General features: G+C 34.9%; 2 protein-coding genes across 6 annotated transcripts; both read left to right on the top strand.

Moving 5' to 3' along the window:
* Positions 1-358: 358 nt before the first annotated feature.
* Positions 359-3738, top strand: LOC113854008 (protein SUPPRESSOR OF FRI 4). Of its 5 annotated transcripts, XR_003502719.1 has the most exons (9): positions 360-649; positions 1104-1204; positions 1456-1582; positions 1735-2150; positions 2264-2418; positions 2512-2565; positions 2921-2979; positions 3105-3153; positions 3276-3368. XR_003502719.1 is itself a non-coding variant. In XM_027484790.1 (7 exons), exons 1-7 carry the CDS (start codon positions 456-458, stop codon positions 3345-3347), a joined length of 1119 nt encoding a protein of 372 aa, XP_027340591.1. In that variant the 5' UTR covers positions 359-455; the 3' UTR covers positions 3348-3738. The 5 variants fall into 5 exon arrangements, 3 of the variants coding, with proteins under 3 accessions (XP_027340591.1, XP_027340590.1, XP_027340592.1); XR_003502718.1 differs by having other exon boundaries at positions 359-649; positions 2512-3153; positions 3276-3723; XM_027484790.1 differs by lacking the exons at positions 2921-2979; positions 3105-3153 and having other exon boundaries at positions 359-649; positions 3276-3738.
* Positions 3739-8402: 4664 nt separating this feature from the next.
* Positions 8403-10174, top strand: LOC113854946 (IRK-interacting protein). The gene is made up of 2 exons (XM_027486297.1): positions 8403-8558; positions 8651-10174. The coding sequence occupies exons 1-2, from the start codon at positions 8478-8480 to the stop codon at positions 10022-10024; spliced, it is 1455 nt and encodes a 484-aa protein (XP_027342098.1). The 5' UTR covers positions 8403-8477; the 3' UTR covers positions 10025-10174.
* The last annotated feature ends 441 nt before the right edge of the window (positions 10175-10615 follow it).

Here is a 10615-nt window from a genome sequence, read left to right as displayed (position 1 = left end):
AAAAAGAATATAGAGACCAATAAATATAACAGAATCAATTAATTAACCTTTTAAAAAGATATTTAATTTTAAACTGAAAAAATATATATAAAAATTAAACTAAAAAATTAATTGTATGATATAAACATTCTCAAATAAGATTATTAGAACAAGAAAAAAAAAAAAAGTATCGAAATAGTTTGCATATTAACCGGAGTGAATATACAGGTAGATATTACGTTTGGACCACCTTGTACATAACATAGGTACTCATAGCCATTGATTTATAATACTTTTAACGTGAGCCGTTGATGTAATTTGACTGGGAACCCTGTCTCTGTCTCCAATCATAAATATTTGGTTTTGTTTGATCTCAATTGGATCTTTTCAGCTTTCAATTGGTGCCCTAGCTTCCTCTTCCTCCATCTCCATTGCACCTTTGGCACGAACCCAATTCACGAGGGATCGGAATAGCCATGGGGAAGAAGAAAAAGAGGGTTTCTTCGAAGGTGTGGTGTTATTACTGCGATCGAGAATTCGACGACGAGAAGATCTTGGTGCAGCATCAGAAAGCGAAGCACTTCAAGTGTCACGTTTGCCATAAGAAGCTCTCCACCGCTGGTGGCATGGCCATCCACGTCCTCCAGGTCCACAAGGAATCCGTCACCAAGTATAACCCTAATTCCCTCTTTTTTCCTTCATTAGGGTTTTCTATTTTGCATTTTTAATGTATAGTAGGGTTGATCTTGTTAAACTCATTTGGAATGAAAGTAGATTTAGCTTACGTAATTCGTGTCCCGAATAATTTCCATCGTGTTGTTTTTTATATTAACACGTTCTATTAAGTACGATGCTAGAAATTTAGTAAATGTTATGGTTGCTGGTTGCTTTTTGCTTTTAAGGAATGTTTTTTAAGGGTTGAGTGGCAGAGTGGTTGGTTTCACGGGAATTCTAATGATCTATCCGTGAATTAATTTATAACAATAACAAAGGGAAGAGGGTATGTTAGCCAAGTGAATTTGCTCGCTCCTTAAAATCTGGATATTGATAAAATGTTGTGTACTTCCATAAGTTGTTGCTATTCTGTAAATTAGCGTTGAGATTTTTCTTTTTGTTTTTCTCAGGGTGCCCAATGCAAAACCTGGCAGAGAGAGTACGGATATTGAAATATATGGAATGCAAGGGATTCCACCAGATATCTTAGCTGCTCATTATGGGGAGGAAGGTAAGCTTGTTTGATGGCTTCTGTATTGAGCATGAAAATATTATTTTGTTAAGGAGGATGTCTGTCTTTTTAATCACAGTGGATAGATATGTCAACTGTCGTAGTCTGTATCCTCTTGTTTCTGTTTCTTAGTAGTGTTCGATGTCAGTAGTGTTTTTGTAGGAATTAAAGCTACAGGCTTTAGTTCAAATATTGTCAATCAAACATGAAATGGTTTAATCTCCTTTCCCACAATTTTTCAATTTATGCAGAGGATGACGTTCCATCAAAGGCAGCTAAGGTGGATGTCCCATCAACTCAGCTTGTGGGTGGAATGGTGCCACCCCCTTTGGGTACAGGATATCCTCCTCGATCAACCTTGGGTACAATTCCACCGGTGTATGTGTTTTTTTTCCTTTAGTTTGCTTATTTGTATTCATGTTCTGTTTGACATACAGTAGAAATGGTTAATTCTACTTATTTTATTTATTTAAATTTCTATTCACAAGAGGCATATAATCTGCTCATATGATTATTACTTTCTGCTGCAGTTACAATCCAGCTGTACCTGTACCTCCAAATGCTTGGGTGGTTCCACCTCGATCTCAGCCATGGTTTCCACAGCCTCCATCTGTTTCAATTCCTCCTCCTGCCCCATACACACAGCAGCCATTATTTCCTGTGCAGAGCGTGAGGCCTCCACTGCCAGCAACTGTTTCTCCTGCACTCCAAACTCAGATTACTCCTCCTGGATTGCCTACATCTACATCTGTCCCAGTTTCACAACCTTTATTTCCTGTTGTTGGAAATAACCATTCTACAACTCAAAGTTCAACATTTTCTGCTCCACCTCTGTCCTCAAGTGTGCAATCAATAACTCCAGCACTGTCTACAAGTGTCCCTGTTGATGCACATTTGAGTGTCAACTCTTCTATAACAAATAATTATCAGGCCATAGGGATTCCAGGTAACCTTATATTTTCTCTCCAAATAATTGTAAGTTTGTAACTGGTTTCATCACACAAAACTGCAAGAATGTTTTTAGTGATTTTCATTTCCTTCTCACTTGGTTTTCTATAGGTGGGGTAGCAAGTAACTCACATTCTTATGCTTCTGGTCCAAATACTGGTGGTCCTTCAATTGGTCCTCCCCCAGTAATTGCAAACAAAGCTCCTGCACCGCAGCCTGCCACTAACGAAGTTTACTTAGTTTGGGATGATGAGGCAATGTCCATGGTCAGTTATATTCTTGAAAATATATGTTGTGTTTCGTTTGACAACTATTGTTTCTTGTTTGTTAATGTTATGATACTTGGTTGATTACTGTAGGAGGAAAGAAGAATGTCTTTGCCAAAATATCAGGTGCATGATGAAAGTAGCCAGGTAAGTCATACTACCTCTGTAATAGATGGAGTTGCTTTCACATCTAACCAGATGAGTAGGCTTTATGCTCCTTGTTTTCAGATTCAGTTCTTTACACATTGTTTCCTATTTAAAGAGGTACATTCTGTATAAATTTCTAATCCTTTTTTTCTGAAAAGAATAAATGGCAAAGAAAATATGATCCCTTTAATCCTCCCTTTTGCTTCCAACCTAAATGGGTAGTTCATGCTGTTTTATTTTGAATTGCCACTATGGCTGCAAGCTATCCCTCCAATTTTTGTGGGCATCTAAAGATTCAAGTAGGTATTCTATTATTTTGGTAGTTTTTATAATTACCACAACATAATTTGTGAAGCTTGCTGCAAACAACTAACTTCGTGATACTTCATCCCAGCATTTGTACACCGTAAAAGAGTATGTATATATGATTTTTGTTGGGTTTGGTTTTGCCATTGTTATTCTTTCCCCCTACTTAATTTCAAAGTTTGGGGTTTTGGGTGGAGCATGATCTTACCCATCAGATTTTTGCCTATTCGTAGCATCATTACAATTTATTTTATGGAACAAGTGAATTCAGACTTGGCCCAGGTCAGCTTCTTTCGCAGAGTTTGGATCTCTTGCATAGGACCATGCTCTAAAATATTCGGTTTATAGTTGTAATTTGTGTTCAATGATTACTTGCTGATCATTGTTATCATTTTATCTTTCAGATGAGCTCCATTGATGCAGCCATAGATAAGAGGATACTTGAAAGCAGGCTTGCTGGTCGTATGGCATTTTAGATCCATCTCATCCATATACTCGTCAAATTTCTTCAATGATTTGGGCTCGAAACGGCATTTTAATAAGCTTCTGACAACGAGTGTTCAACATTTCTTTATTTAGTGCTCTAGCAAGTAGTAACCTTGTTATTGGTGCGATTCTTTGCCAAAATGGGCGATTGGCCCTACCGTCATAGTGGAATCAAAGGAAAAAGATTGAAGTGTTTCTGATAAGATTGTTCGTAGGAAGTTGCAGATCTTAGTTTATTTCTCATTTCCTGCCTTTTCTCCCTTTGATGTTTGTAGTCAAGTTTATAGGACATGATACTTAAAACAGTAATATATTTGATGTAATCTACATTACATAGCTTTATTTTTGGAGATAAGTTGATGGCAATTCTTGGTTCTTGATTATATGCTTCTTAATTACTCTCTCTCCGCGTGGCGTGTCTAAAATAAACAGTCATGAACGGGAGAAAATAATAGCATATGCAAAGCAAACGAAGTTAACAAAATGTTTACTAAAGAGTAAAAATGATATACACATTTTAATATAATCGACATCAATTGTTGCTATAAAATGTTCTTTGATGAGTTATGCTTCGCAATGGTTATAGATCTAAGAATTCCTTTTGAGACTGATACATCTCTATAAGCAAAGCTTTCGCACCTAGCACCATCTGTTACTCCTAGCTTGTTCTTGATGCTCCCAGACACTGCATGAGCACCGTCTTGGATTAAGGTGAAAGGTCAGTTCTATGGCAGAATGCTAGATTACAAGAACAGTGTGCTTGGTCAATTTTTTTTTGTACGAAGACCTAGGTGGGTTTGATTCCTCAAATGGTCCTTTGACAAAAAAAAAATAATTCTCAAATGGTCCCATAGGTGGGCCTTTCCTTGGACAAAATAAATAAATACAATAGAAATACTCATAGATAAGACAAATAAAACTCATGACCAAGAAAAAAAGAAAGAAAGAAAGACAAATAAAACTACAAGTCAACTTTGAGAATTTGGGATGCCGCCGAGTCACAATTTTCTGTTATATCCGTTGGTGATGGTCAAAGCACATGATTAAGAGGTTTTGTGTGGAAATGCTATGTGATACACATTGTTTGAAATTCTTAAAATGGCGCCCATGTCCATGATGCGTCAAATGCTACTAGGGGAGTGTGAACGAAGGTTTTTCATTGTACCATAAGTTTAATATAAGGAAAAAGACCACTGATATTGTGATAATGACGATTGAGATTGATCTTCAACAGTTTTTCATATCACTGACGGAGAAAATTGCATAAAAGGATGTCGGCTTTTTTCAGAGGTTATACAGAAAAATAATAATTGTTTAGAGTTGGGGATGATAAGAACTGCTCAAGCAACTCCTGGAGAATATATACCTAGCCTACATAAGCATAGGTCAAGCTATTTTTCTTAAGCTTATTTTATTAAAAAAGCCACGCTTTAAGTAATTTAACAAGCCTTTTAATTTAAGTATAATAAATTAACTTATTATTATCATGTTAAATTTTTAATGTAATGTTTTAAGATCTTATACCTGTTGTATTTTCAAAGACTTAGGCTCGTTTAACTTCATATAAAATTATGTTTATTAGGCTATTCAAAAGTAACTTTCTTGTCCTGTTCAAAGGATTTTATCATAAAATAAGGACAAATTTTTAAATCAAGATAAATCTTTAAAAGGTCAAATCCAATCCTAAAAATTGACCTATATCAAATATAAATTTAGACTTTACATTTAATACTCAAGTCTTGCATAACATGGTCTAATCGAATCTACTTTTACCCATGTTTTCTGGGTTGGGAAAGAATTAAGAAGCTAACCAATGATGAAAGATGGTTACACATATATTGCATAAAGGGTATTTTAACTTCTAAATAATTATAACTGGAAAATGAATACTAGGGCCATCAACTCACCATAAGAACATGAATAGGGATTCAACTAAACGATAACAATTGGGAGCAACAACTGGGATACACCCAAAGGAGCTAGAGGGGACCCCCTCCCATTTTACATAACTTCACCAAACTAAAGTTAAAATGATGGATAAGGCTTTGTACTTTTTTTTAAAAATATTTTGATATTACAAGTTAAGTTAAATTTTTTTAATTGATCTTCGGTGATGACTCATAGGTATTTAAAATAGGAATATCATATTTTTTATTTCTCCATCTTACATCACCTATCGTTTTACTTTCTTTTTTTTTTCTTATTTTTATATCTAAATAGCATTTCTCTTTAGAATAAGATACAGCTGTGCAGAAGTTTTTTGACTCTAAAATTCCCAAACTAAGGTGAGGGGTTAGATTTGGCACTTGGAATAGAAGTAGTACCAATTTCCATGCAGTTGTTGGTGATAATAAGACAACAACAGGTCACGACATCATCCATTGCTTTCATGTACAGTTGTACAACGCCTCTTAAAAACGGCACACCAAAGTCACAGTTGTTGTTTGGCATTTTAACCCTTTTGCTTCACATGAAGGTGGCTTTTGTAAACCTATAAACCTATAATATGTCTTCATTTTGGAATTTTTCTTCACTACAATGGCAATGCATTTTATGTTCCGAACTTCTATTTTTTCGTATTTATGAGTTACTCTCCATCGCTTTCATCCTCATTCTTAAACTGTAGGATAATTGTTGAATGAGAAAAATATGTTGTGGGTCATTACATCAACACCACGTCTTTAGACCTTTCTTTTTTACATTTTTTGGATTAGTGATTCTTTGATTAGTCAATTAAAACAGTTATAATTTCACAATTTGCAATAAGATGAAGGGACGTGATTGAAATTTGACTCTACTTGGTGGTCATGAGTGACTGATAGTAGTGAGTTTGAGGGAATGTTTATTAAATTAATTTTGATTTGAAGTTGATTTAAAAAATAATAATTTATGCTTGAAAACTTTCGTTTCATGGATAAATTTATGCAATGTTAAATGTACAATTTTCAGTTCATCATAAATGCAGCAAAACGTTGCTTTTCTTAAAATGGTAGCTTTGGATGCAGAATTGATTCTTTCAAAATTTGTCAAACATGTTAGTGTTCTTTTCTAAGCATGGTTGGCCCCTTTAAATGATTGCATTTTCAAACATACCATGCTTACGTTTCTTCAGCTTTCATTCCCATAAGCGGAATAAATTAATAAAGAAATTTGATTTCATATATTTAGACAGTATATATACTTTATGTTTCTCTTTTTTCTTTGTATCTTCCATTAGATGTGTACACCAGGTAGGTGTATACTAATCATTTTCCATTAAGTAATAGGTTTCTTGGTTGATTTTTTTAATAGATTATGGTTTAGAACAATATTTATGCCAACTTTTTTTTTTTTTGTCTTGAATATTTATTCCAACTTGATACAGAAGAATTTCATCTGTTATTGGCCATTTATGGATGCTTTTTTTATTTAAATAAATTTATAGATGCATGGTTGGTCTGGTGTTCTGGTTTGTGTTTTTTGAGTTTTGTTGGATACTAATTGAGTCTCCTCCAAAAGGTGGTTGGTTTATTGAAATAGTTGAACCAAGTATATGCATGTTTCTACTTATTGTGTTTGTGTGCCATGGTGTGAGGATTTGTCACTAGTCTCTATTCATAATTAGACATGATCATATATGAAGGGATCAGAATTTTTAAAGTTTGCAAATATTATATATATATATATATATATATATATATATAATTACTTATGAGAATTATGAAATGTAGCCAATTTTATTAATGACATTAAATATATCAAAATAAATAGTATTAAAATGAATAAAACATTTTTTATAAATTAAAAATAATTTATCTAACTTAAACAGATACTTGAAATATTAAATGTTGGATAATATATTTATAAATATTCAAATTACTTTAAATTATATATATATAATAATTAAGATAATATTACATGATTTAGTAATTGAATTGGTAGATTTTGAATTTTATAAAAATTATTAAATGATGCAAGCGTTAACATCTAGTATTTACAAATTTGGACTCTATACATATATTATAATAATATATTTTTATATATTACATATTATAATAGTATATAATTCATCTTTATCAATGAGAAATGGCAACGATAGGAGTTAATGATATGGCTAAGGGAGATTAAAATGTGAAAAGTGATCTAAAATATATATGTGAGGTACATACCCATTAATTTAAGGATTCATATCCAAATATTAAATATGAAAAGGATATACTCCCAACTCCCCCTCCTACAAACGACCACAACACACCATTGAATGAGCTTTGAGAATAAATAGAATAATTTGTTATAAAGGGTAAGAGAGTTATTTTTACATTCAGTCAGTGTACACTCAAATTATGAGAAAACTGAACGAGAATTTTAGAAATAAATGGACATAGTCTTATTGGAACAATACTATTTACTGATTACAGAGAGATCAGAGTTAAATAAGGGGGGTCTCTGCTGGGCCTTTATTTGAAACAACACTCTTTCTTCTTACACACAAAAAACGAAAACATTGCTCTTTTATATACCCCTCCTTCAATTTGCTACTTGCTCAGAAATCGTGATACAAAAGCTGGTTAATGTGTCAAATATACACATAAATCACTATTTATTTGTATTCCAATAAGATTTTTTTAATATATGTTTTTATACTAATAAAAATATTGATGAAATTTAAGTAACTAAAAATAGTAAATTTTGATTAAAAAATATTTAGACATTAAAAATATTATAATAAACAGATTATCTTAATTTTGGTAACTAAGAGAGTTATAAAGACTAATGCGTGTAGGATATGAGAAGTGTTGAAATAGAAATAGAAACAGAGGGGCTTAAATCCTTGATGGGGTGGCATAGAGGAAGGAGGACCCATGGGAAGGGGTAGACATTTAATAGGTTCACATGCAGTAATGGTGTCTCTCAAATTGAAAGAGACGTGGTTGGTGGTTTCATGATCCACCGCATTGAGAATAAATGTGGGTAGTTGAATCTCTGCTAATTGGTCTCTCTGGATTTATTAGCAGCTATTAATGTTACCCTTTCCTTTCAGACCATTTCATTAATTCTAGGACCACCTCGGTACTCTACACCCTCCCTGACATGTCACCCATTCACGGTTAAATGCAATTTCATAACTTCCATTACCCCTTATGGCTTCCTCTTCCTCTTCCTCTTCCTCTTCCAAATCCCCTCCTCTTCTTCCCTCTCGCCATTCTCCACAATTCACCCCAGTGAGTCCTAAATTATGTTACTTGTTACATTACATTATGTATAACATAACTTTTTTTTTATCATTTTTCTTTTCACTTTGTTGTTATTGTAGATTCAAGAAGAGCATGAGTTGGATGAGTTCAGTGATGATAGAAGCCAAAGTAGAACCACCCCAAGTGCTTCAACCGATAAGGTTCTAACACCAAAGCAGCAGCAGCACCACCCTCCAACTCCTATTGTTAACAAGGGCAATGGAAAATCCAATCACAAGAAGAAAAGGTCTGAATCAGAAGAAGATGGTTCAGTGTCTTGCAACAAGTGTAGGCCACATTCTAGAGACAAAATCTTTGTGCTTCCCTTGGATCACACCAACAGCAATTCACAAAGCAAGCACTCTTCTTTGCTGGCGAGTCCCAATGGGATTTTCAGGTCCATTGTTTCCAAGCTGACCCGGAAGAGTCCCATGTCAGCGTCAGCAGAGCCCATTCCAACATCAAGAGAGGAACAGTGGAAGATGGCTGTGGCTGAACTTTCTCACAAGCTTGTTCAAGCCACGAGGAAAAGGGACGAGGCTCTTCTAGAGGCTTCGAGGCTCATGCACTCCATGGCTGAGTTGGAGAAGAAGCTCAACAAGCTTGAGTTGTATTGCCACAGCCTGAAATCTGGCCTTGAAGAATGCAGCAACAGTTCACCCTTTGCAATGGGTAAGCCTCAAAGTTTCCACCAAGACACTGTGATCCAACACTTCTTGGTGTGTGTGTCCGAAGCAAGGTCTTGTGTGAGGCTTCTTAGTCGTTCATTAACCATGCAATTGAGACACATGGGGAACAAGGTGTACGAGAAAGTTTCATTTCTTCTACAACCTTATGACATAAGAGTGTCCTTCTCCAAGAGCCCAAGAAGCTTGCTTTTTTACTTAGAAGCCCTTTTGAATAGAACCTTCTTTGAGGACTTTGAAACAATCGGGTTCCAAAAGAACGCGTGTAATCAAGTGCTGAACCCAATGGAAAGGTGTGAGGCAAGTTTCGCTTCTTTCAACATGCTTCATGGGTTGACATGGGAAGAGGTGCTGAGCAAAGGGACAAGGCACTTCAGTGAGGAATTTAGCAGGTTTTGTGACAGGAAAATGAGTGAGATTGTGGCGATGTTGGGTTGGAATAGAGCATGGCCAGAGCCACTTTTGCAAGCTTTCTTTGGTGCCTCAAAGAGTGTGTGGATGGTGCATTTGTTGGCAAACTCTGTGCATCCAAGTCTTCCAATTTTTAGAGTGGACAAAGGGGTGAGCTTTGATTCGGTTTACATGGAGGATATGGGTAGGGACAAGGCTTCTAAGTTGGTCCCTAGCATGGTGAGGATAATGGTTGCACCAGGGTTTTATGTCTATGGCAGTGCTGTGAAATGTAAGGTCCTTTGCAGGTACTTGAGCAATAATAGCCACAGTAATAGTAACAAGGAAGACAAAGGTTTAACCCCAAGTACCCCTTAACTTTGTTTGGATAAGCTTATATTGTAATTTTTTTAGCCAATATTGTTGATGTATATTATATTGGGGCAGAAGGGTTGATTTTGTGAAAACTTTTTATGTAGTGTAATAGGCAATGTTTCATCAAGCTTGGGATGTTGGTATATCGAGATTTTTGGGTCAAAGTGAACAATTTGGCATTTTACTGGTTCTCTTTGTTTTATCTTCTGTCTAGTCTATTCGGACTTTTTATCAATTTGTTTTGTATCATATCTATGTGGAAATTTAACCTTTGGGAACTTTTTTTAGTTTGATGGGATTGGGATGTTGATATTCACATTCTGATGGGTCCTAAGCATGTGGATTGTGATCAGAGATAATTATTATCAACTTGTAAAAAATAAGAATATATGTATACATATATATAATAAGAGTTAAACCTTTTATACCAAGATGCTTATCCTGTGAATCAATTTTGAATCCATGCTTTTCATTACCAACACACGAATACAGGGCCATTGGGAATCGCATTGCATACATACAAAACAATAAACAGTCCAAACAAGGGATGGTGATGGTGGGAACCATGCCCATACACATGTAATGTACCTTTGC

The sequence above is a fragment of the Abrus precatorius genome, unplaced genomic scaffold (assembly GCF_003935025.1).
Source record: "Abrus precatorius isolate BTA unplaced genomic scaffold, Abrus_2018 Scaffold11, whole genome shotgun sequence".
NCBI lineage: Eukaryota > Viridiplantae > Streptophyta > Magnoliopsida > Fabales > Fabaceae > Abrus > Abrus precatorius.
Note: the sequence above shows the minus strand (reverse complement) of the source record. Positions and strands in the feature narration are given on the sequence as shown.

Bases quoted from the DNA above. Each gene is read 5' to 3' on its own strand.
- LOC113854008 (XM_027484789.1), top strand. From the start codon at position 456: ATGGGGAAGAAGAAAAAGAGGGTTTCTTCGAAGGTGTGGTGTTATTAC. The intron at 650-1,103 runs GTATAACCCTAA...TGTTTTTCTCAG, and splicing joins CACAAGGAATCCGTCACCAA to GGTGCCCAATGCAAAACCTG. The intron at 2,151-2,263 runs GTAACCTTATAT...GGTTTTCTATAG, and splicing joins TCAGGCCATAGGGATTCCAG to GTGGGGTAGCAAGTAACTCA.
- LOC113854946 (XM_027486297.1), top strand. From the start codon at position 8,478: ATGGCTTCCTCTTCCTCTTCCTCTTCCTCTTCCAAATCCCCTCCTCTT. The intron at 8,559-8,650 runs GTGAGTCCTAAA...TTGTTATTGTAG, and splicing joins ATTCTCCACAATTCACCCCA to ATTCAAGAAGAGCATGAGTT.